We start from the raw sequence: 27,219 nt of genomic DNA on the forward strand, positions 1-27,219 counted from the left end.
TCTGCCTATCACAAGCAGTGCTGCACATTCCACACATTCCAGCCTGAGCCTGACAGAGCCGACAGAGGAAAGAAGATAAGATTTATTACAGAGACAGTGCAACTAGAAAAGGCTGCAGTAAGACAAACCACATTAGAACAGGTATAGGAACTTATAGGATAGAAAAAATAAGGCTCAACATTTTGTTACAGAGTCTCTTTAAATAAAGAACAGAAAAACATCGCCAGTGGATTAATCTGTGCTACTAAACAAGAAAAGATGTAATAATGACAGAGAACCAGCATCATTTCTCTTTGGTTATTATATCTGGACCTGACTGTCATTCTAGTTTGCTTTGGGTTTTGCTCTAATCCAGTCTGTATGTTCATCAAGCTAACGTTTGCAAAAAATCAGAGCACATGACACTAGCCAGGAAGGCCAAACTATTTAAATGTACATGACCCCTTTTCATTTTTAGGCCTGTGTGACAGGAGGCAGAGCCGCTACTGTATATAATTGTCCAAGCTGCTAAGGATATGAGCTGGATGTGCAATGTCCCCCTCATTCTCAGTCAGGAAGTTAGCCTGACAAGGGCAATGTGTTGAGGAGGCCTGGGACGATTATATCCAGCCGCCTCTGCCCTTTCCCTCCTAATGGCTGGGTATGTCAGCTATGTCACTTGCGCTGCGTCAGCTTTGACCTCCGAGCAAACTTTTCCCATAATCCTCCTGGACAAGGAGGCTGAGTATCAGTGACACAAAAGTGATAATGCTGGTAAAGGCATGGCTTTAGTGACCCTTCTAGTAGATTGGCTTTCTGTGTGAAGTCTGACCTTAGTTCTGCTGTGGTACAGATGGACAAGGCAACTGAAGTGAGAGGGTTATGGAGGCTGATATATTGATTTCCTTTTAAACAATTCAAATTGCCCGGCTGTCCTGCTGATCCTCTCTTTACACTTTTAGCCATAGACCCCGAACAAGCATGGAGATCAGATATTTCTGACTGAAGTCTGGCAAGATTAGCTGCATCATGCATGTGTCAGGTGTGTGATTCAGACACTACTGCAGCCAAAGTGATCAGCAGGACTTCCAGGCAACTGGTATTGTTTAAAAGGAAATACATTTGGCAGCCACCATGTGTTTCTCACTTTAGGTTCCCTTTTAAAGGACACTATAATTTTTGTTTTCATCATTTTCTTTCTTCTTAAAGGGTCTGTTAGGTGACAGAAAATATGCTGACATTTTGTTATCACTTTTTAAATTTCTGTTTGCCTGGTTGTTGTGCCTTTTGTCCTATTTTGGATCTCCGAGATGCATAGTTTGACCTCTCTATAGAGTAACCACTAGGTGGCATGCAAGTGCATACTGTATGTGCCAATGTAATGTTAGTCTCTAGTTAGAACTGTAGTGAAAATAAAAATCAATAAAATTGCTGGTTTTTTTACAATATTCATTTATAGAATATTTAGTCAGTCTCCAAAGACATAACCACAAAAGTGATACCTCTAATGACTAACTGTACAAGATTTCTTTGCAAGCTTTTAAAACTTAAAGATTCTTCTTCAGGCATGTTTCAGAACTGGATGACAACCATATTTATGGTTCTCATCCAGTTCTAAAACATTCTTGAAGAAGAAACGTAACGTTTCTGGTGTAGTATGTTAGGTAGAGGTTTTATTTTTCTATTTTTTAAAGTAGCAATATGATAGGATACTCACAAGTATAAGTTGATTGTCCAACAACCACTATCTGTGCATGTGTCGAAGAACCATCCACACTGGGCCTTATGAGGATTACGATGGTTGCAACTCCAAGAAAAAATACTGTACCACCTGTCGGTTGCTCCTAAGTTTACAAAATAACCCTAAGGGCTGGTTCAGACGGGCGTTTTTGTGCCGTTTAATGTGTCGTTTCAGACGCAGCGTTTGTTGGGATCTACCGCCATCCCATTCAAGTGAATGGGAGCGTTTAGAGCTGGCTTTTGCAGGCTTTCATGAAAGCCTGGCGGTAGATCCCGGTGTTGCGTCTAGTCTCAAAAGCAACATGCTGCTTTCAGAGGCGGTAAACGTCAGGAAACAATAGCAGAGACCAGAACTGCTAGCCTTGAACACTTCCCAAAAGCCTTCAAAAGTTAGCTTTTAAACGCTGGCGTTTAAAAGCTGGCGTTTGAACGCGACCCAAGGCGAAAGGTCAGCAGACGCCCGTGTGAACCAGCCCTAAGGTTGGTGACTGGATATAACCAAAGCGGTAGGAGGTGCCGCTAAAAAAATAGGGGGATAGGTATCTAGAAGCAATATTTAGTACAAAGTATATATGAAAAGAAGTTAGCCTACCTTAAAAGAGATGACTCAACGGTAAAGAAAAACACGTTATTTTAGCACTAGGACAACTTGTTTCACGGCCTTAGCTCTAAGGTGCCTCAGGCTCCACTCTAAAGCTGGTATCGTCACTCTAATGACCTGATGAGGCGGCTATAGGCCATGAAACGCATTGCTCTAGTGCTAAAATACAGTGTTTTACTTTATCGTTGAGTCGTTATCACATTTTGTCTTTAGATGGGTTTTGAAGGTCAATTCCATGCACATATTTTTTATTTCCATATCTGTGATCTGCTTTTTCCAATGTCGCTGCTCGTCCCAGGCTTACCCAGACGCCAGAAGCATGGACTTTCTGTTGGTTTGTAAAAAAAAACCAATGTGAATCCTACCTAGCAACAGGGAGGATTCTCATTGGACCACCTGAACCAATGAGAATTTTCTTTGTTGCAGGAGGATTTACGCTGGTTCTTTTGCAAACCAACAGGAAGCCCTATAATTACTGGTCACCGGGATGAGACAAGCCAAGACAGTAACACCGAATTTCGATGGGACGGCATTTTACATTTGTGGTCCAGCGATTGCATTGTGTGTTCCATTTGACACTGTAAATGCATCCTATTGATAACATAGGATCAGTGTCAGACTGGGAGGTGGAAAAACTGGAGAAATCCACTTGCTGGCCAATCAGCAGTAATCAGATGTTGCTGCTCACAGAGAGGACTTTCTACAGATTTCTATTGGGAGTGATAACACATGGTTTCTGCTGCTTGGCCAGCAGGTGGATTTTCTAAGTTTTTCCACCTCCCAGTCTGACAGTGCAAAGGATGCATTTACTGCCCGTTTTTGCGTTTAACTGCATTCTATTAAACACAGCGTTTTTACCTGTAGTGTGGTTGGCCAGACATGTCATGATGGTTCAGTGAGTGTTTTTCCACTGTAAACTGTGATCACACTCAGCAGCAGTTTAAAAATACGATTTCCTGTGTGTTACGTTTTGTTCAGTGGGAATGCATTTTCAGTAGATGAGGGTATGGGGCTTGAAGCCGCATTGGGGAATCGCGTTAAAATTGAACGTGGAAAGCTATTTTTGTGCACTCCCAGTGACTATACCTAAGCGCAATTACACAAAAAGTGCTGCAGGCAGTGTGATTGCGCTCAGATAAAAATCCCATACCACTAGTGGAAAAGCAGCAATTCGATTCCATACTTATCTATAGAAACACATGCAATTTAAGAATCGCATAAGTTCCAAACATTAAATCTAAATGCTGCCAGTGTTAAAGGACTCTGAATATGCCCTTCTGCGCAATAGTAATATTTATTATTGCTTGATATTTAAAGGACAATAAAAGCGAGAGGGATATGGAGGCTGCCATATTTATTTCTTTTTGCACAATACCAGTTGCCCAGGGCTGTTTCTTGGGCAGTGCGGGCAGGGCGACCGCCCTGGGCGCAGACAGGCAAGTAGAACAGGGGGGGGGGGGGGGGGGCGCAGGCAGAAGGAAGTAACCGCTAGGGAGCTGGTGACGCATGGTGCAGCCAAATGGAAGAAGAAATAAGATTACCAGCGCAATCACCTTCCTTGACTCCTCCTGGGCTGCCTGCGATTGACATCAAGTCATCATCACGTCACCACCGCGTGATGACACCTGATGTCCTGTAGCGGTACTGCAGGCTGTGAGTGCTCAGCACCCATGGAGGAGTCACATTTTCGGGCTCTCTTTGCCTAGTAAGTAGGCAGATCTACTTGTGACCTGTGGCTGTGTAACTGTCTGTAAATAATAAGGGTTTGCGATTCCACAGGGGTGGGGGGCAAAGAGGGCACAATTTTTACACCCTCGTCCTGGGTGCAATTTAGCCTAGAAACTGCCCTGCATTTGCCAGGCAGCTCTACTGATCTATTTAGTTGCAGTAGTGTCCAGGGCCGGGCCGAGGCATAGGCTGAAGAGGCTCCAGCCTCAGGGCGCAGTGTAGGAGGGGGCGCACAATTCATTCAGCTGTCATTCCTAATTGTGTATGAAGCAGAAAGAAATAAGAAAAGGGGATACATGGCAGTGACTGCAAGCCAGATAACTAGATATTAAGGTGTTGGGGAGGTTGTGGGCCCTGTGGCCCTCTTAGTCTAATAGCAATCAGTGTGTGACGGCTGGGGTGGGAGGGATGGAGGGCGCACTTTGGTGTCTCAGCCTTGGGTGCTGGAGGACCTTGTCCCTGCTCTGGTAGTGTCTGACTCAGGCCAGAAACAAGCATGCAGCTAGTCTTGTCATATCTGACAATAATGGCAGAAACACCTGATCTGCTGCATGCTTGTTCAGGGTCTATGGCTAAAAGTATTAGAGCCAGAGGATCAACAGGATGGCCAGGCAACTGGTATTGCTTAAAAGGAAATAAATATGGCAGCCTCCAAATCCCTCTCACTTCAGTTGTCCTTTTATAAGTGTCTTGCGATCATTTGCTGCTATGACTCGCTGACGTGAATTTAATTTCTACACACACGCAGTTCAGAAGAAACTTATTTTGTGCTGGTCTTTATGGCGGTCCTCATAACAGCAGCTTAGGGAGAGAAATGTCACTCTTCCATCTGACACCTGTTAAAAAATGTCTTTTTGTTAGCAGGTCAGGTCAGAGGATGATTTATGGTGAGGTTCCCTTTAAGAGCTGTCTCCCATCAGAGGCCAGCAGCACTAGTATGACATCAGATGCTTGGAGACAATAATGAAAGGTCAGGATCCCATCTGAAATAGCTGCATGGATTCATCCTGCTGCTGTCCCCACGGAAATTCCTGGCACCTCATACATTGCACACGGGGCACACGCTCAACAACTTCACAGATTTCTGATGTATTTTTACCTCAGGAAAAGGGCAGACACCTTCTCATTGGATGCTCGGCCTGTGGGCGTTCACACCTTTCTTTCTCCTTTGCCAAGCATTTAAGCGTACAATACGATGAAAAACCAGCACATAGGACAGTGGCACTGCTCACCCTGAACAAGACAAAAAAAACAAAGCACTTGCTAAAATACTGTGTGTACCTGAGTATAAATCTAGAAATTTAGGCCAGACTTACTTCATAAAAGTATAGGGCTCGACTTATACACGAGTCACGGGTAACACTGAGCGCACTGAGTAATGTGTGTACCATTAGTGACATTCCCATTTGCAGCAATGTACCCTGTGGTAAGTTATACTTTAAAGGAAAGGAAATGCCAAGAAAACCCAGGTGTGAAAGTCCTTGGCACAACAATTAGCAAGGAAAGAGGGGAAATACTGGGCTGCAGGAAGGGGGTGAAATAATTGCAACACTTGGGAGCCTGAACGAGGTATTGGCTGCACTTAAGAGACAGGAAGGGTTAATGGCTGCAATACTGTATGCGATGCAGTCATTAACCCCTCCTAAGCCCCAAGTGCAGCCATTAAAGAGAACCTGAGGTGGTTTCTAAGAATCCTATTAGCACACAAAGGCTGGGTCTGCATATAATGCCCAGTCTCTGTTGCTATACTGCTCCCCCCTCCAGGCCCCTCTGCTCTCTGCTGTGCCCCCATAAATCAATCGCCGTGCTAGTGACATCGCTAGCCGGCTGTTTACCTTTGCAGTGTCACTACCGCTGCTCCCCTGCCTCCTCCATGTCGCCACTCCCCGCCTGGGTCATATCAGAGCACACAGGGCTTGCTAAAAGGTTAGCAGTTAAATGACTGAAGTCACAGCAGCACCTACAATGAGAACCTATTATCAGGGATTTACTAAAAATAAGTTCTTGCTGTAGAGCCATGCATACATCTGCCAGAGCACAAACTCTAATTCACAAACCTTTCAGTAATCCTTGGTATGTTCTGATAAGACCCAATAAGAGCAGCAGAAAATTTAAAGGGCAACTGAAGTAAGAAGAATATGGAGGCTGCCATATTTATTTCCTTGTAAACAATACCAGTTGCCTGGCAGCCCTGCTGATCTATTTGGCTGCAGTAGTGTCTGAATAACACCAGAAACAAGCATGCAGCTAATCTAGTCAGATCTGACAATAATGTCAGAAACACCTGATCTGCTGCATGCTTGTCCAGGGTTTGTGGCTAAACGTATTAGAGGCAGAGGATCAGCAGGATAGCCAGGCAACTGGTATTGCTTAACCTCCTTGGCGGTAATGACGAGCTCAGCTCGTCCATTACCGCCGGAGGGCGCCGCTCAGGCCCCGCTGGGCCGTTTTTGACAATTTTTGTTAAAAAACACGCAGCAAGCACTTTTCTTGCTGCGTGTTTGCACCGCTCACCGCCGATGCGCCGCTACCCGCCGCGTTATAGGCCCCCCCCCGAGACCCCGTGCGCAGCCTGGCCAATCAGTGCCAGGCAGCGCTGAGGGGTGGATCGGGACTCCCGATGATGTCACAATGTCGATATGGTGACGGGGGAAGCCCTAAAGGAAATCCTATTCAGACCGGGATTTCCTTATGGGAAGATGCGCCGGCGGCGATCGGAAGGGTGGGAGGGACGCCGCAGGGAGGGGGGAATCATGTAGCTAGCGCTAGGCTAGCTACATGATTTAAAAAAAAAAACAAACACAAAAAATAGTGCTGCGCCGCCATCCTGGCGCATTTAATAGAACGCCAGGGTGGTTAAAAGGAAATAAATATGCAGCCTGCATAACCCTCTTGCTTCAATTGTCCTTCAAAAAAAATTCTGTCCAAGGTTTTTAGATCACCCATGTTTCCCAGTCTTCTCCAACTGTATGTCTGTATGTAAAACAGTAAAGAGTCTTTGGGCAAGACTACCCTAATGATCCTGGTTGCCTGTGGAGTGCGCCCCATGTGGCAGCAGCTTTGATCTGCCATGAGAAAAGCGCAATATAATTGTTGTTTGTCTTGTCTTGTAAAAGTATGCTTTAAATTGTAACACACACTACAGTACAGAATACTAACTGCTTTCATGGCAATAATATAGACACTTCTAATATCTTAATTTTGCTAATGTTATCTAGACTTGTGTGCCAGATGCTCTTGATATCTGTCCAATTCACTATGTAGCCAGACAGTGGAAGGTGCTCAGCATCTGCTGAGCAACAGGGGATGCATAGAGGTTGCCACTAGAGAGGACCACTAGGGGATCAGCTTTCCATTGGTGCTGATGGTGCTAGTGGTAATCATTAACTGTTTCCCTCCTTTTATTTAGGGCCTGAGCCCACTAACGCAGTTGTGCGCAGTTGTGTCCGCTTTTCAGCATCTGTAACATTGATGTTTTGCTAAAAAGCAGACACAGCTGTGCACAACTGCGTTAGTGGACTCCGGCCCTCAGGGATACCTGTGAGCAGGGATGATCTCTGACTTTAATCATGATTAATACTCGTGATTCAAATGAGGATTAATTACAGCAGCTGAGCGCCGGGGATTGGAAAGGGTTATTTACCCATAAATCCACGTCCTCCATATAGGTCCATTCCCTAATAGTAGCCTTCCAAGCCTCAATGCCGTCACTTCCTCTTTCCGGCTTGAAGGAGGAAGTGACGGCAGCGAGGCTTGGAACGCTACTATTAGGACGCATGGACCTATATGGAGCGCGGGGAGGACGCGGATTTTTGGGTAAATAACCCTTCCAATCCCGCTCAGCTGCTGTAATTAATCCTCATTTGAATCACGAGTAATCACGAGTGATTACTCGTGATTAAGGTCGGAGATCATCCCTTCCTGTGAGTTTAAAAATAGAAAAAGTTTATCTTATCCGGTTATCATTTCACATGTCCCTTCAGTACCTGAAGTGACGTGAAATGATGACGGGATAAGCTTTAAGATTTCCCAAGCCGGAGAATATTAAGGAACACAAATGTTCTGCAAAACTGGTCTGTAGTGAAAAGCCTAAATTTCGCGTTTTCATAATTACGACATGAAATTCATATTTATAAGAAAATTTGTAATTCTGCATTAAATCTTAATTTTGTGTTTGATTTTGCGCTACTCATAATTTCAAATTTTCTTGTAAAACAAGAACATTACATGAAAGTACAAAATTCTGGGTAACACAAAATCGTAATCACGAAAATGTCAGTAACTACGTAAAATCACAAAAGTAATTGTAATTCCAAAAATTACAAAAAGTTTCCCAAAAATTTGTATATGATCGTAATTATGCCAAATTTCGCATGATTTTTCTTGTACGATTGTAGTTTCATTACACATTACAATCATCACTACTGGTCTGTATTTATTTCAAAACTTTCTTGAAGGAGACTTAGTATGCGCAATAAGTAATTGTGATATTGCAGCCATTAGTTTCCACCAAAGCATGCACTTTTTAAAAAAATAAATAAATTGAGGTCAGTCAGGCTTTTTCTTAAAAGTTCTGTGTTTGTAGGTGTATGCAGATGACTGCAATTCAACAACTGTTAGTTCATTAACCTTTTAAAGTGGACCAGAACTCTTGCAGAGGACACAAGGAAAACATAACAGAAATGCACCCTGTATGTATTTAAAGAGTTTAGCTTGTGTAATTCCCCCTCATTTGTGTCTAATCACTAGCTGTAAATTTATCTCCCCCTGTGTCACATGACTGCCTATGGCAGATAAGCCAATTTGAAAGCACAGGCTCTAAACAGTATGTCTGCATCCATGAATCAGGAAGTAGAAACTGTGCAGATTTATCTTAGTATTTGTATCAGCTGTAACACAGAAATGTTTTTTTTGTTTAAAGGTTATTATGCTGTTGTGTATCTTTTAGAGTGGAGAAGAGGTCTGAGTTCAGGTCCACTTTAACAAACCTATTTTCCGTTTGACCCAGGGGGTAGTGACGCACTTTTGACACATAAAAGCAAATATTTTTTAAGAAGCATGGGCCAAATATGGATGCTCATGGAGGTTCTGCGGAATTGAAATTTCCAATCGGAAATCAGATTTAAAGTGTAATTTTAGCCAAATCACAGAACTCAAAAGCATCCGACCAATCAGAGAATGCAGAATTTTTCTGCAAAAATCATATTACCACGGTAATTTTAGACCAATCACTAGACTCTGATATTACCGAGTATTCCTGGGTCTTCTGATTGGCCTAAAATTTCCATGGTATTCTAATTACCTTGGTGAAATTCTGCATATTCGGGTTGGTCCAATACTTCTGAATAAACTCAGAAGTATTTAGCCAATCAGATTCAGGGAATGCAAAAACTGACTAAAGAAGACACCTTGTAAATTAGAAAATCGGAAATCTGCATCAGCGGAATTTGGAATTTCCGCGGAATCGGAAATTGACATATCCGACCATCCGTAGGTTCAAGTTTGAACTTCGATGTTCTCTAGCTCTTCAAAATTTAAGTACAGTCTGTGTTTTGTACAGTACAAATCTTCAAACCAAAATGTGTAGCACCACCTACATAAGTTGCATGCTTTTTTCTTGGATGATAAATGTGTAGTGTTGTCAACAAAATTAACGACATCTGCACAATCTACAAAGTTGCTTTCATGTAATATTAATAATAATCATAATGATGATTATTATTATATTATTGTACCTAAAAAAAAAGTTGGTTTTGAGAAAGTTGAAGGTTTGATACTGTATGTAATAAAACATGTACATAAGCTTGAACATGGCTTTGGACTGACAAGCTAACATATTAATAAGAAAATAAAAGTCACTTGATTTCTACTCTTCAATTTACGGCAAATAAACAATAATGTGTACTGTGCTTCTCCTGCACCCAGTGCTCCAATGACACTTACCGATGGTCTTCTAACTGTTTAGAACTTCAAGTCTCTTCTCCGGATGTCTCTGAGGATGCTGGAAGCTTTACTGATGGCCACGCTGGTTCTGTGGACCCCAGCTGGGAGGACACGTCAATTTACACAGAGCAAATCCTTATAGAGAAGAGTCGGGACTATGGAACTGTGGCTACAGAAGAGAGGCAAGAGAAGCAAAATGTCACTCCTGGAGCATCCCCTTCTGAATCTTTAAACATTACAATAGAAGAAGATGAGGCAAGTAAGGAGACTAATGCTGAACAAGACCAAGAAGAGGCCATAGTTGAAGCATTTGAAGCTGAAGAGGATGACAGCACAGAAGAACCTCAGATAAACGAGGAAGTGGCAGAGACAGATGAAGATGTGACATCTGAAAGTAACCAAAATAACATGTCAGATGAGTCCTCACATATGGATACTCTTGAGGAAAGTCTTAAATCTGAGGATGAAGAACCTGGTATTCATGTTACTGAAAATGAAGAAGAGTTAAATGGACTGCAAGATGAGTCACAGGCAGAGGTTGTGCAGGAATCTGCAGCTGTGTTAGAAGGAGACATAGAGGCAGAAAAGGAGGAAGATAAACTTACTGGAATTGAGGTGGACTTATCTTCAGAGGATAGAGAAGAAGGGGAACAACTAGAATCAAACCTTAAAGATGATGATCTAACAGATCATGAACATGAAGAAAACTCATCGGAAGAAGAAGAAGAGGATGACAAAAATGTAGACGATAGATTGGAAGACACAGAAGAATTTGATTCAGGGGAGTCATCTGAAGAAATAATTGAGGCTTATGAACCAGAGTTAGAAGGGGAAGATAAAGAAGGAGAGGAGTCTGAGTTTGATTCCAACCATGTCATAGTGGAAGAGAAACCCGCAGAAGAAGAAATTAAAGAAGAAAATGAACCAGACTTGCATCTCGAGAGTGAAGTAGCTGATATGGTTTCAGAAAAAGACAAAAGAGAAGGACCAGAATTAATTGATGAGGATATAATAACTACAGATGAAGAGCAAAAAGAAGAAGATCCAGCAGATGAAGATGTAGGAAACATTTCAGAGCAAAATGAAGAAGCAGAAGCTACACATTCAGATAAGGTCGTGGAGGATCTACCAGAAGCAGAAAATGTAGACCTGGTGCACAGTCCTGAAGAAGATCAACCAACAAAAAGTTCATCAGAGAAAGATGGAGAACAAGAAGAAAATAGTAAAACAGATATGAATGAAGAGACGGTATCAAAAGAAAAAGTGGAAGAACCAAATCTAGAAGAAGAAGTTCTGTCAGTAGTAATAGATAGTACAGAGCAAAGTGCAGAATCTGCATTGACTGCCCAGGAAAGCTCTGCTCAAGAGGACACTGATGAAGACAATAACATTAGTGTCAAACAAACACAGCCCCCTGCCAAACCATTTCAGAAGAAAGCCATCAAGTCACGGTCAAGACTCTTAAAAGGTAGACACTGCAGACTTCAACATGGAGTCATCATCAAGTAATTATGACATGTTCTCTCTATTCTTATGTTGGGAAGACCTTAAACAGTCTGTCCAATAATGTCACTCTGTTTTCTGTGTCAGTATTTTGTATTATTGAGAGCTTACAGAACAGTATCCAGCACAGTATACAGTATAAGAACAATACAGTATTGAAATGCACAGTCAGGAACTTGCATACGGGAAATACGCTGAACACATTACAGTAGGACTGCACAGTGTAACAACGTGTTACAAAGGGATGCTATAACCAAATAGAACACATTTGTGAACAACATGTTCACCACTAAAATGCATTCCATATAACAAACCCAAGGTGTTCTACATTATAGTTTAAGAGAATAACACATGTGCTTATGGGCACCTGGGGTCCAGGTAAAAATATGAACCAGGCACTGATATATGGCAAGGATTAAGGGATTACAGTGAGAATTTCGGCCTTGGGCCAGGGTCGGACTTCCCACAAAGAATGGCCTTGCTTTCCCAACCAAGTAATTGCTTGCCTATAGTCTACATATAGAGGGCGCGTGGGTCTACTGGATAGTAATTTTCAAAAAGGGGGTTCCATATCTTTTCAAATTTTAAAAAGCTCCATGTTCTGGTTTTCTAGGCTGCTGCAATATGGCTCACTTGGCTGCTGTAAATATGTATAAATATAACGCTACTATACTGTAAAAAACAAAAAACATGTGGTTTCTTATACTTTGATCCAACCCAGGTCCAAATCTTCACTTGTCCAGTAAATGAAAGTGGTATTTCAGGGGTCTGAATCCAAGGCCTTTTGTATGTCTATGAAAAGATTCATCATCGGTATAGACCTTGTATGGGCCTCCTGAATAAGATAGGCAAGGGGCTTAGAGATTTGCATCCAGGAATGATGCCAACTTGTAGTCTGTTAGCTAGTATTTTAGCTAATAACTTAAGGCCAAGATTTAGCAATGGAAATTGGACAGAAATTTGCCCAGAGCGGACAGTATCTGTTTTGGGGATCATGCTGATTGATTCCAGCCAACAGTGTTTCATCTTGAAAACTTGCACCAGATATTTTGCTATTAAAAGCTTTAACCAGTACAGAGGTCAACAGGTGTAAAGTATCTCTGCCTTCAGATTGTCTTCTCATGCTGTTCTTGCTTTCTCATTTTGTGTTCCCTAATTCGTCTTGACTTTTCTCTTGTACACTAATTTGTGTTGCTATTTGAACCAATTTACCCTAAAGAACAGCTTTGTGTGCTTCCCAAATTGTAAGATCGTTAGGGCCAGATTCACTAGTGTATAAAAAATTGCTGAAGTTTATTCTTAACCTCTTGGACTATGGCCTGGATCAGATAATAAGGCCTGATTCTAAGACAATCGATATTGGTTGCTACATGGGTTATTGTTACAGTCAGCAGAAAAGGAAGGGAGCTGCCTATCCAGACATAGATCCCAGCATAGGTTATGGTCTCCACATATAATTAAGGTCCCTGGTATGTGTGCCTGCGGCGTCTGGAGCATATTACGATGCTATAGTATTCTCTGGGCCCGCTCCAATTCAGTTTTCCTCCTATGTTGTCTCCTAGGTGAATTTTGATATCTAATCAATAAATTGGCAATGGGACCTCGCAATTACTGTGTCGTGTTCTAGGTAGTGCCTGATTGGCCGCCAAGCCGCCACAAAGTCAGCACCGCGTTACTGTCAGGATTCTGTGGCGACGCAGTGGCAGTGGAAGTAATGAAAGTCAGTGGGTGACGCAAACATTTTAAATATGTTGGTGGCGGGGGTGCGGCGCATGGGAATATGGTGGGGAATGATGAGGATTCGGTGGGGAAACTCGGGAATTATAGTGAAGTACTTCCTGTCACGTGACGAGGGGTGTTCGAGGGCGGTGCTGTGCATATGACTCTGTCGGTGCACTTTACTGCAGGGTCATATGAACGGCATTTTGTGTGACGCGATGCAATGGGGGCAGAGTATCATACTACAAACGCACTGTCCAGGTATTAACCGGGCCTTAACCACCCTGGCGTTCTGATTATATCGCCAGGGTGGCTGCGGGAGGGTTTTTTTTGAATAAAAAAAAAACTATTTCATGCAGCCAACTGAAAGTTGGCTGCATGAAAGCCCACTAGAGGGCGCTCCGGAGGCGATCTTCCGATCGCCTCCGGCGCCCAGAATAAACAAGGAAGGCCGCAATAAGCGGCCTTCCTTGTTTTGCTTATATCGTCGCCATAGCGACGAGCGGAGTGACGTCATCGATGTCAGCCGACGTCCTGACGTCAGCCGCCTCCGATCCAGCCCTTAGCGCTGGCCGGAACTTTTTGTTCCGGCTACGCTGGGCTCAGGCGGCTGGGGGGACCCTCTTTCGCCGCTGCTCGCGGCGAATCGCCGCAGAGCGGCGGCGATCAGGCAGCACACGCGGCTGGCAAAGTGCCGGCTGCGTGTGCTGCTTTTTATTTGATTAAAATCGGCCCAGCAGGGCCTGAGCGGCGACCTCCGGCGGTGTTGGACGAGCTCAGCTCGTCCAGACCGCTCAGGTGGTTAAGCAAGAAAATACTCCAAATAATTGTGACAATATTTTTTTGCCTACCTACTATTTGGTAGTTTTTCAATTGCAGAGTGCTGAAAAGGTATTTAAACAGAAAATAAAAAAATATCTCCTAGGAGGAACTTAGGAAAAAAAGTGAATTGGATCAGGCCCTCTGTGTCCTGTGCTCAGCCTTTGAATATCAATTACTTTTGCATCTATAATTTCTTTTACACAAGGCTACACTTGGTGATCTACAGAAGCCTATCAGAACTCCTCTGCTTCACTTGTGCACTGGTTGAATGTATTTGTGAGAAGGTGCGGTGGAAGTATTTAGGGATATCATATGGCCAACCAATAGGTGTGTTTCCTGCAAGCAAACAATATTAGAATGCTAAGATTAGAAAGGTTAAATACTTTTACCAATTTAGATGGCATATTTAAGCCCTATACATGTAATGATGCAGGATTAACAACCATTTTGGTTGAAATGTACAAAATAGATGAGAGGGAAATGGATGTCTGGTTTGAAGAAGAGGACGTGACACAAGCGTTCAGCCATGACTGTAGTAAAGGAGGAGACATTGAGGGCCCCTGGCTGCTTGGAGATTTGGTGGGATGAGGGATAGGCAGTAGAGGCATCTGCCTTGAGTGTAGCGGTAAGAGCAGGAGCCCTGGAAGTGGAGGATAATGCATTTTTTTCCAGTAAGGTGGAGTTCAGATCCCATTCTCAGCCCTTCAGAATCCTCCTGCATTTCTGCAGTAATGGGGAGGAACAAGAGATGGCTTGCTATATTGCATTCACAAGGCATTGAGGCAAAACAAGTCTTATTCCATACACAAGCCTCAGAGACGTATAAAAAATAGCATGTAAGCCCAGTAATGCAGAGTGAGAAGGAGCCTCAATAGATCTGATATATTAGGTTCTCCTGGGCCAAAGATCGCTGGAAAACATAAATGATTCCACAAAACTGATCTGGAATCCAAAATCCAAAGCAGTCCTTAATAGTAGGGGTGGGACGACGAATCCGGCGAATCCACGAATCCTATACCTACCTACCTACCTACCTAAAGGCCCCTATACCTACCTACAGGCCACTATACCTACCTACAGGCCTCAATACCTACCTACCTACCTACAGGCCCCCTATACGTACCTACCTACCTAAAGGCACCTATACCTGCCTACCTACACACTTACCTATACTTAAGGCCCTATACCCTGCTACCTATACTGAAGGTCCCTTTACCTACCTACCTACCTAAAGGCCCCTATACCTACCTACCTACCTACCTAAAGGCCCCTATACCTACCTACAGGCCACTATACCTACCTACAGGCCTCAATACCTACCTACCTACCTACAGGCCCCCTATATGTACCTACCTACCTAAAGGCACCTATACCTGCCTACCTACATACTTACCTATACTTAAGGCCCTATACCCTGCTACCTATACTGAAGGTCCCTTTACCTACCTACCTACCTAAAGGCCCCTATACCTACCTACCTACATACCTACCTATACTTAAGGCCCTATACCCTGCTACCTATACTGAAGGTCCCTTTACCTACCTACCTACCTACACTGAAGGCACATGTACCTTACTACCTATACTGAAGGCCCCTATACCTAGCTACCTACCTATACTGAAGGCACATATACCCTGCTACCTATACTGAAGGCACATATACCCTGCTACCTATACTGAAGGCACATATACCCTGCTACCTATACTGAAGGCACATATACCCTGCTACCTATACTGAAGGCCCCTATACCTAGTTACCTACCAATACTGAAAGCACATGTACTGTGCTACCTATACTGAAGGCCCCTATACCTTGCTACCGATACTGAAGGCACATGTACCTTGCTACCGATACTGAAGGCCCATATACCCTGCTACCTATACTGAAGGCCCATATACCCTGCTACCTATACTGAAGGCCCATATACCCTGCTACCTATACTGAAGGCCCATATACCCTGCTACCTATACTGAAGGCCCATATACCCTGCTACCTATACTGAAGGCCCATATACCCTGCTACCTATACTGAAGGCCCATAAACCCTGCTACCTATACTGAAGGCCCCTATACCTTGCTACCTATACTGAAAGCTACCAATATTGAAGGCACCCATACCTAGCTAGCTATACTGAAGGCACCTTTACCTCGCTACCTATGCCTGGGTACCTATACTGCGGGCAACTATACCACGGATCGCACAATTTTTATGTGCAGGATTCGTTAGATTTGGGATTCGAAAGGTTCGAGATATTCGAGAACCTTTTTAGATTCGGATCCGGATTCGGATTCGAAGAAATTGTGGATTCGTCCCATCCCTACTTAATAGCTTTTTCTGAAAGCTTACTGACTAAAGACTGAACCATTGCTGTTACATGCCTTCATCTTCAGCAAAAGCCTTCTAATGAAATCAGGACTCAGGAGAGCATTCGCATTTCAAAGTGATGGCATCTGTCCAATCACCAATTCACTTTCATAATGCCTAATAAACACGGTACATTTTTCCGTGCGATAGATAGATCAGATAGATAAAATCCGTCATGTCCGATATTGCTCCCGATCGTTTCCGCGCTCGATTTCTCATAGCGGTGAATGGAAAAAGATAAGAAAAAACGAATGAAGATAAAAGAATCGAGAGCAGAATCGTGCTGAAAAAAACAATTTGGTCGGAGAATCGCACGAAAAAACGTAATGTGTGTACCCAGCATAAGGTCTGATGTAACTCAGACAAGGGAAGAAGACTCCTACCACCCAGATATAACAGGCAGTTGGTAATTAATCTAGGCCAGGTTTGCAGGATCACTTGTGCTTTCCAAGGTTCTCCACTATGTGCCAGCTCTACAGCACCTTGATTAATTAGACCCTACCAGTTCTCAATAGAGAAATGCACCCTGTATGTATTTAGAGAGTTTAGCCTGTCTAATTCCCCCTTCATCTGTGACTAATCACAACTGTAATTTGATCTCCCCGCTGTGTCAGCTGGCTGCCTTGTCAGAGCAGCTAATTTGTAAGCACAGAATGTCAACCCTATGTTTGCTTCCATGAATGCAGGAAGTAGTCACACTGCAGACTTATTGTAGGATTTGTATCAGCTGTAACAAAGAAATATTTTTCTTTAAAGGTTATTATGCTGTTGCTTATCTTATAGAGCAGAGAGGAGGTTCTGAGTTCAGGTCCGCTTTAATAACTGGAAAAGGGGCCTGATGGTTCAACATCTTGTGGCAGTTATCAGAGTGGAAGTGTTGACTTTAGGCTAAATTTACAGGTAGTCAAAAAGGCTCTCATTGGTCAAACCTGATTTTCTATTTTCAGATGATGTGGAAGAAGTAGAAGAGTTCCCTAGAAGGGACAGAAGCCACATAGATAACACCCTGAAGCTTGCAGAAGACAAACCTGCAGATGATTATACAGGTAATGCAATGTGCCAAGATTTTCTATAAGGTAGTATTGCGGTAACTATATGCCCAAAGCATGTGGCAAAAAATACGATCCAAGAGGTTGGAGCAGCAATCGGAAGAGGAGATAAACTGGACATGGGAATTGTACATGGAGGAGCAAAGAGAGTAATTAGGTCAATACATCTGTTTGAGATCTGAGATGTACAAGGGAGAGGTTTGGCCGACTTACAGTATAAGCTAGGCAGAGCAGTTGAAATCTAGGATCATGAGTTCAGTCTTGTCCAGACTATGCTCCAGGAGTTTGTAGGACATCCTGTGGGAGATAGCAGACAGGCAAGTGAAGATTTTATCCATGGTAAGGGGGACAATGATCGGGGAGTGAGGATAGATTTGGGTTTCATCAGTGTAGAGGTGATAATTGAGGTCAAATGAGGAGATTGCCAAAGGAGGAGGTGTAAAGAGAGTAAGGGGGTTGAGGATGGGGCCCTGTGGGACTCCTACAGACAGGGGGTGGGGAGGGAAAAGGATCCATTGAAAGAGGTCTGGAAGGAGTGATGAGAGAGATAGGAGGACCAGGACAGGGTGAAATCATGGATATCAATAGAGTGCAGTATTTAAAGAAGGAAGGATGATCAAAGAGAAGCCTTAGAGGATGAAATAGTTGTTGTGGTTCGACTTGGCCAATATGAGGTCATTAGTAAGCTTAGCAAGTGCAGTTTCAGTAGACTGGGCATGGCAAAATCTGGATTGAAGGGGGTCAAATCAAATCAAATCAAAGATAGCTTTATTGGCATGACCAAGATTCATACAGGTATTGCCAAAGCAAGGGGAAAAGGGGGACATGGAAGGGGATGGGGTAGGGGGACAATGGGTAAGCAGTCTGTGGACATTTTTAGGTTTACAATTCCATTATGCTCCTCTCAGTCTGTGGCATGCTGTGACATAGTGCGCAGCTATGGTCACTGTGGATTCCAAATAGGGAGATAGAGTTGAGTTAGCAGACCAGGTCCTCTGGAAGCACAGCAGTTTGGCTGGGACATGTCGTGTTCAAGGGGGAGAAGGAGAGGGAGTAAAGGGTGCTGGAAAGGACATTAAGGTTAAAGCAGATCCGAGATGAAAAATCAACTATAACAAGTAACTTGTCTATATAGCTTATCTAAAGTTTAGATAGTTTACACAGCAAATCTAGCTGCAAACAGCTTCAATAGAATATGAATATTTCTTCCTATGATAAAATGACAGCAGCCATGTTGTTTGTAAACATTACACAGAGGCAAGCTTATCTGCATCTTGAGCACTCAGCCTGTGAAAAAAACCTAACCCCCCCTCCTCCTCCCTCCTCCCCTCTGCCTCTGAAATCTCTAGCTAGTAATACCTCCCCTCCGCCTGCCCAGACTGAGCTCCCATGAGCCCTTGCTACTGTCTGAAAATGCCTTGGCTCTGTGAAAACCTGTGGGCGAGGCTTATTTAGTTTATAGGGAATTAGAGTAGTAAAACAAAAACAAAAAAGTATTTGGCTTGAGGAATGCCCTATAAACAATAGGAAAGGAACACAATTATGCAATGAGTAAAAATTCATCTCAGATCCACTTTAAGACTGCAAAGATCTCTTTGCCAACTACCTGGGGCAGGCGGAAAGTGGGGAGGGATGGATGCTGAGAGTGAAGTGAGAACGTGATCAGGGGATGGTCAAAGGTGGGTGGGGGGAGGAGAGTGAAATGTCCAGATCAGTGAGTGTGGTGGACCTGAAAAGGATGTGGTTCGAGAAAGCGACCAGCAAGGTGAGTGACGCTAATAGAGCATTGGGAGAGGCTGGAGGAGCTGGCAATAGAGAGCAGCTGAGTGGAGGTTAAACAGTTGCTTTCATCCAAAGGAATATTAAAGACTCAAAGGATGATGGCGGGGAGTTTGGAGGAGAGGATGTGTGAGAGCTAGGAGGCAAAGTTGTCCAGGAAGAGAGCAGTGGATTGAGTGGTGGAGCCAGGGGGATGATAGATGACAGAAACAATTGCAGGTAGGGCATGGAAAAGACGAATGATATGAATGATCCTCAAAGGATGTGAAATGGAGAGATGGTGGCCAGGTGAGGACACATAAGGTACATGATGAGGAGAGATGGAGGCCTCTGGGGGTGTGAGTTAGATTGAGACCCCCATGAGAGAGATAGCAATAGCAGCGGAATTTGAGGGGGCGCTAGTAGATTGAGAAATTTGGACAAGGAAGAGGTGTGGATTACTGGTTTTCATGTCATGGTAACCTGATCTCCAGCCAGTAGAGTCATCCTAGCAACTTGATCATTCCTACTCCACAGACTACAGCAGGTTTGATTTTAATTGTAGATTTTGTTGTTCTCCATCTCTTTACAGCGGCACTGCAGAGGCTAAGGAAAATCTACCACTCTTCGATAAAGCCACTGGAACTATCCTACAAATACAACGAGCTGAGGCAGTATGAGATTACAGGTAAGCAAACTGTACAGGTGGCATTCACTGCAGAAACTTATAACTGGAGCTTCAGATCTGTTCAAATAAGTTGGTTAGAAAATCATAGATAGAAATAGCATTTCAAGGAAACCTGGAATAAGTGGAATATGAAAGCTGCAGCTTTATTCCCACTGAAAGTGCACCCGAGCTTCAGCTTGGTACAAAATGAGATAATTACCTAAAGAGAGGAAAGCCTCAGGGTCCTTTTGATGCTTCCCTCGGTGCTCTGATGTCCCCCGTCGCTGAGCGTGGCCCCCCAGAAGATTAGCGACAAGGAGGAGCACGTAACAGAGGAGGAGCATAACCCCAATCTGGAGGGGAGCCGTGCTCAGTGACGGGGACATCTGAGTAGTGAGGGAAGCCTCAATAGGATCTGGAGGCTTTCATCTCTTCAGGTAAATATGTTATTTTGATCCTGAGCTTTAGTTCGGGATCATTTTAAATATGCAAATAGCCTGGTCATCATTCTGATCTTCTGCCTTCTGGAGTGAGACACCTGGAACAAGCCAGCAGCCAGAGAAGTCACAGAGCCTGATCCATATACCCATTCTGGGATAGAATTGTCTCCTGCGCAATCTTCCTGCTGTGTCGTACACTGGGCGTGAGATATGGAGTTTAAGAGTGTAATGGCATTATTCACAAAGCACCAACCCTTTGCTCAGCTTGGAACATCCAATCATTAGCAGCCTAACCTTAACTTACTACTGACTCAACCCTGCTCCTTTCTACTGTCCCACACAACAGCCAAAAGATCCATTGCCATTCAACTGATGTGTTATGCAAGCATAAAATTTGAATGCTGCTGCTTTGCACATCCTGGTGTAGCAATTCAGTGAATCAGAAAAACAACCGGGCAACTTGTGATGCACCCCCCCCCCATCCCCCACCACCACCCCTTGCAAGCATGGATGTATCCATTTTACATAGTAAAATTAGGACAAGTAGTAATTAGAAGTATCTAAGCAAGTGTGGGCAAGCTGCTGCCTTGCATGGGTATGTCCTGCCTGCCACAGTATCCCTCTAAATGTCCTCACACTCACACATTATACCTTCCCATCAAATAAGGCATGGATCTCTGCACTATGCATGAAAATAGCTAAGGCCTGTGCTGTAGTTGGACCTGAACATTACTGTATGTGCATGATGACCACATGATCTCAGCATTCAGACAGCTCGGATACAATGTGCATGGCCAGAGCTGCTGCATGGGCTGCTAAACATAACACAAATAAAACATCAGAAAATAAGTGAGGTGGCCATAGTTAAAGGAGAACCCTATACGTTTACGGTCTCCTTGGACTAGGATGACATTGGCGGTTTAAGGGCTCATTTCCACTATCGCGAATTCGCATGCAAATTCGCATAGCAATACAAGTGAATGGGACTGTTTCCACTTGTCAGGATTCCTTTGCCTTTTTCTGTGCAGAAAAAATTTGCATGGCAGAGCCATCAGAATTCGCATACCGCATACCGCTATGCGAATCGCATACAATGTATTTGGGCTCGTTTCCACTATTGCGGTGCAGAATCGCCTGGATTCCACCGCTGTTGAAATTCCATGAATTAGCATGCGGATGCGAATTTTTGCGCGGTTTTTGCCGCGAATTCGCATGCGAATTCGCATAGGTGAGGGTATATGCGAAATTAACCATGTCACTGCCTGTTTGAATTACATTGGTACCTATGCGAATTCGCATGCGAATTCGCATGAAAATTCGCATACCATAGCCGCATGCGAATTTCCTATTAAATACATTAGCGGCGATTCGCATGCATTCCACTAGCAGGCGAATTCGTTGGCTCTTTTGTGCGTTTTTTTACCGCTGAAAAAAACGCACCTCAACAACGCTACAGTGGAAACAGGCCCATCCACTTTCATTACATGTGCGAATCTGCATGCGTTGGACGCATGCAGATTCGCGATAGTGGAAACGAGCCCTGAAATAGGAAATTCGCATGAGGTTTAGGTATGCGAATTTTCATGCGAATTCGCATAGAAACAATGGAAAAGCACACCAGCGCTGCCATGGTTAAATTCGCATACATCGTCATCCATGCGAATTCGCATGCGAATTTTTACCGCGGCGATTCACACCGCACAAGTGGAAATGCAGCCTCAACCTTTAAAGAAAGAATTTTTAGAAATTGATCAGCTGTCGATAAATGGATTCTCTAATCCCAAATGTGGGAATCAGACTGACCGGTCCACAATGGCTCCGGGAACAATAGCCAGAGCTCAGGAAACCAATCCAATGGGTTCTTTCTGCCTCCTTGTCTTTATTAACTCATCTGACGGGGAAAACGAGGAGGTGGTTAGTATAAGCCTCATACTCACTGAGAAAACAAAGCTTGTACAAAATAAAGGAGGCTGTATTTGCAGCACTATATAAAAGTGGACTATAACCATTAGATAAAAAGATATTGCAAATTTAAATAAATAATTGCCATTGTGTGGAGCTATTTTTATTTAATGCATCATATAACTGTCCTGTGGGTCTTTAACCTTCCCCACTAAGGGTTTTTCCCCTTAAAGAGAACCCGAGGTGTGTTTAAAGAATGTTATCTGCATATAGAGGCTGGATCTGCCTATACAGCCCAGCCTCTGTTGCTATCCCAAACCCCACTAAGGTCCCCCTGCACTCTGCAATCCCTCATAAATCACAGCCGTGCTGTGAGGCTGTGTTTACATCTGTAGTGTCAGTCTCAGCTGCTCCCCCGCCTCCTGCATAGCTCCAGTCCCTGCCCCCGTCCCTTCCCTCCAATCAGCAGGGAGGGAAGGGATGCAGGCGGGGACTGGAGTTCTGCAGGAGGCGGGGAGAGCAGCAGACTAACACTATAGAGATAAACACAGCCAGCTCTGACAAGCTGTTTGTCAGCAGCGTGGCTGTGATTTATGAGGGATTGCAGAGTGCAGGGGGACCTTAAGGTCCATACACACGGGATACAACTTTTGCTGGAAACACATAGCGCGTGCATGTCGCGGCAACAGGTCCTCCATGTGTATGAGGCGCGCGCAAGCAAATGTTGCTAATCAGAGCTGTCTCCAGGCGATTGACTTGTTCAATCCCCGGCAACAGCTGTTGCAGCAACCATCGCTAGTCTCAAGTTGGTGCGTTCGTGTGTATGCTAGTCTCTAGCAACTCTTGCGAATCCGACAGTTCATTGAACCTGCGACAGAAGTTGCTGAGCAACAGTTTCTGCTATGTTGCAGACAGGTTGTTGCCGCGTGTATACAATCGTTACTTGTATACAACTATCATTGCTGGAGACTTTCAACTGTTGCTTGTCTCCATGCAACTGCAGAAATCCGTGCCTCATGTGTATGTAGCTTAATGGCCCGTACTCACGGGCTGCAAAACTCGCCTGTCGCCAGCACACGTGAGCGTGTGGGCGACAGGCCGGCGACAGCTTCTCGCCAGGTCCCTCCGCGTACACATGCGGAAGAGGGACCAGCGGCAAGGCGGAAGCTGTCGCTGACGTTCCTCCTCCCCCCGCCGGAAGCTCACCGGAAGGTCTGTGAACCTCAATGGAGGTTGCTGTCGCTAGTCCGCGTACTCACGCGGACTAGCGACAGTTGCGGCGGGGGGGCAGCGGCGACTGTCGCCATGCGATTGAAAGTTTCAATCGCATGGCGACATAGCGACGGGCGACAGTTCGGGGGCGCGCGCGCGTGCGACGGCCCATACTCACGGGCGACCTGTCGCCGCAACACGCGCGCGCCGCGTGTTGAGGCGACAAAAGTCCCTCGTGAGTATGGGCCATAAGTCACTAGTCACACGTACTGCTTGTGTATGTGCGGACTAGCGACAGCTACCCACAGCCAGAAGGGAGCTTCCGGCGAGGGGATGAAACTTTCAGCGACAGCTTCCGTCGCATCTCTGTCCCTCTGTGCAACGTGTGTACAGCTGCCGCACAGAGGAACCTGGCGACGACCTGTCAAATAAAACACAATGGCAGTGCAGTGTGATGTTGCGCTGCCTTAGTTCGCACTGTGCTGCCTTAAGCTACATACTCACGGGGGACAATTGTCCCGCGTAGCATGCGCACACGCGAACAGGGACGACAGCTCCCTGCCGGCGACAGCTGTCCACACGTCTCGCCAGAAAGGCAGAGACGCGGCGGAAGCTGTTTGTGAATGGAGCATCCCCCATTCACTCGCGTAGGTCTCCTGTCGCTAGCCCGCGTACTCACGCGGGACTAGCGACAGTTCCGGTGAAGTCGCGGCGACAGCTGTAGCCGGCGATGGAACATGTCAATCGCCTGGCGACAGCTCCGACGGGCGACGGTTCGGGGGGCGTGCGTTATACACACGGGCGACCTGTCGCCGCAACACGCGCGTGCCACGTGGCTGCGGCGACGCCCGTACCCCGTGTGTATGGGCCTTTAGCGATAGCAAGCATTCAGACAGGTACAAGACAGGACTATAGATTGGAGCGTAACTAGTAGCAACCGCAGCTCACAGTCACGTCCACAGAAGCAGAGCAAGCAGGTTAACAACAGTCACCAGCAAGTATCCACCCAGGCAAGACTACAGGATAGAACATAACTAATAGCAATGGCAGCCTATAGTTATGTTCCCAGAAACTAGAGTAGCAGGAATACTACAGTCACCAACGTGGTGATGGCAGAATCCAAGCTATCAGGATAATGGACTTCACTGACCCACCGCAGATGCAGCGAATGTCCATCAAGCATGGAACTAGGCAATACACAATAATAGGAAAAGTAATAAACAGCTCAACTAACGGATAAATATATATTAGCAAGTCTGCATATATATTTATCAAGAACTAGCTAAAGCACAAGTAATAAGGTCGCATAGAACTACAATAACAGAACTATACAGAGTAACAAGGTGCCCAGTAGATCAGCGTAGTGACCACTATGACGGGCGGGGTATGAAATGGGAGGCAGACCTTTATGCTGGCATCAGCCAATGGATGCAGGTATGCACATCTCCACACAGCTGAATGGTAATCACTCAATCCTGAGCTGGCTTGATTACCATTTGCTAGCTGGCTGTGAATGCAAATGCAAATACATGCAGCATTATGTAACAACATGCATGCAGGAAATCCAGGGCTATCTGGCCGCAGCACAGCTGCAACAAGCAATTGGTGGAATGATGATAGCATCCTGAGCTGCCCAGAACTGCAGAGCGATTGCAAATGACAATGAGACCCATTGCACATGCACAACCGAATGCAAGCAGATAAGCCAGAACTGTATACGCTACAAGAGGGATCCTTACAATAATATATTGAACACTGAGCAGGTACACATAATTTTACCATTGAGCTTCGGCAGGAGCATGACAAAGGGTTGGGGGTGTGTTCAGGGGAAATCAGGGATGGATTTACCATAAGGCACTGTAGGCACGTGCCTACAGGCACTTTACAATGGAAAGGCAGCTCACTCCCCTCCCAAAGCACCTCTCTCCCTCCTATGCAGAGTTCTGATGAGAGTGTAAATGAGAGGTTACTCACCCTGCTCTCGGCATTCCACTAACCAGATCTCCCGTCAGCTGGGGGTACCACTAGTTATTTAATACTGAGGTTCCTCTGGCTATCTAATGCTAACAGACACCTGTAGCTACCTATGATGGGCAAGGGATCTAAGAGAGGAGGGACACACTTGTGGTGCGGGTTGGCGGGGTTTGTAGTTTCATGGAGGGTGAAGTCTAAGGTGCCTGGATATCTGTGCGTATAAGCTCCTGCGATGTAAATCCAGGCCTGGGGGAAATCATAAGTTACTGCATAAATTTTGCCTTCAGTGGGCCATGGAAAGCTAGCATCTGTGGCAATCTACCATGTGTGAACTGTGTCAGGCCCAGTGCACACCAAAACCGCTAGCAGATCCACAAAACGCCAGCGGATTTTGGAGCAGATTTCAGAGCGATTCTAGGCATGTTTAGTTCGTTCTCTAAACACACCTAGCGGTTTTGGGTGCGTTTTTGTGTAGCAGATTACACATATTGTTACAGTAAAAGCTGTTACTGAACAGCTTCTGTAACAAAAACGCCTGGAAAACCGCTGTGCTGTAGCGTTTTTCAGAGCGGTTTGCGTTTTTCCTATACTTTACATTGAGGCAGAAACGCTTCTGCAAACCGCAAACGTGCAGCAGGAGCCACGTTTGCGGTTTGCTACAAACCTCAAACCGCTGATGTGCACCATCCCATTGAAATACATTAGCCAAGCGGTTTTACAGGCGGATGCGGCCGGCGGATCGCATCCAAAACTGCTCGGTGTGCACTGGGCCTTAGACAAGATTCCTGCTGGCCAGAGATCTACTGTTATAAACTTGATGAATGATCAACTAAAATGTTTGATATTCCCTTTTTTTTTATAAAAACGATCAGAGAAGTCTACAGTTTAAAACAGTTTTTTTTTTATCAAGAAATTTGATAGAATTTGAAAGTTTAATGGTTTAGGATGAATTGTAAATTCCTTGATTTATAGACCCAACCAATTTTTTTTCAGTTTTCAAACCTTTTATCATCATAATTGGGAACTCAATCAAATGATAAAATCAATTGTAATCAATTGTAATTCTCAAGTCAAATATTGTGAATGGCCACCTTAAAGGTGCCTATACATGGTACAATTTTTCATTTTCTTTGATTAGATCATTTAGTTTGATTATTCTGTTAGATCGAATATAAAGGTTTTTCCAACATGTCTGATCGGATTTTTAAAGAAAGAACGGGATAATTGTTCGCTTTTTCTTGATCGAAAAAAAAAACATTCTTTTCAACTTTCATCCAATTTGATCTTTTTGGTCGAAAAAATGAAAAAAAAATGGAAACATTGAACGTTTTTATTGTACCGTGTACGGGTACCATTAGGGATACATATATACAGTATAATATACATTATTTTTTTTTATTCAAGAAATATGATTGATTTTTGTATGTATCAAATTATTTTGTTACATGCAATGTGGCTGCTGAATTGCAGTGACTGAGTTCTTGATTGATTGATTAATCACTGAGACCCAAGCTTTCAGGGCCCGTTTCCACTAGTGCGACGCGATTTCGCCGGCATTCCGACGCTTGTAAAAACGCATGCGGGTGCGTTTCCGCATGCGTTTTTACCCGCGATTTCGCGTGCGATTTCGCATGGCAGGGTGCCATGCGAAATTAACCATGACACTGCCAGGACCAAATAACATTGGGAAGGGTGCGAAATCGCACGCGAAATCGCGGGTAAAAACGCATGTACCAAACGCATGCGTTTTTACTATTAAATACATTAGCGGCGATTCGCACGGATTCCCGACGCAGGCGAAAACTGTGGGTCCCGCC

At 44.5% G+C, this 27,219-nt stretch overlaps 1 protein-coding gene and 1 long non-coding RNA gene across 4 annotated transcripts in view; one reads left to right on the forward strand and one right to left on the reverse strand.

Moving 5' to 3' along the window:
* LOC137524404 (uncharacterized) overlaps positions 1 to 10,360 on the reverse strand; it is a 58,007-nt gene extending 47,647 nt beyond the window's left edge. Inside the window, exons 1-2 of the long non-coding RNA XR_011022672.1 lie at positions 9,992 to 10,360; positions 5,148 to 5,281 (exon numbers count right to left, since the gene is read on the reverse strand). This is a non-coding gene — a long non-coding RNA (uncharacterized lncRNA). The remainder of the gene's footprint in view (positions 1 to 5,147; positions 5,282 to 9,991) is intronic.
* SRL (sarcalumenin) overlaps positions 1 to 27,219 on the forward strand; it is a 104,951-nt gene that overhangs the window by 53,030 nt on the left and 24,702 nt on the right. For all 3 annotated transcript variants that reach the window (XR_011022671.1, XM_068244185.1, XM_068244187.1), the window contains exons 2-4: positions 10,014 to 11,459; positions 17,348 to 17,446; positions 19,800 to 19,895. Coding sequence is in view for 2 of the 3 variants with exons in the window: in XM_068244185.1 (XP_068100286.1) it covers positions 10,014 to 11,459; positions 17,348 to 17,446; positions 19,800 to 19,895 (1,641 nt within the window). In the remaining variant the exon portion in view is untranslated. The remainder of the gene's footprint in view (positions 1 to 10,013; positions 11,460 to 17,347; positions 17,447 to 19,799; positions 19,896 to 27,219) is intronic.

Source organism: Hyperolius riggenbachi, chromosome 7 (assembly GCF_040937935.1).
Source record: "Hyperolius riggenbachi isolate aHypRig1 chromosome 7, aHypRig1.pri, whole genome shotgun sequence".
Classification (NCBI taxonomy): domain Eukaryota; kingdom Metazoa; phylum Chordata; class Amphibia; order Anura; family Hyperoliidae; genus Hyperolius; species Hyperolius riggenbachi.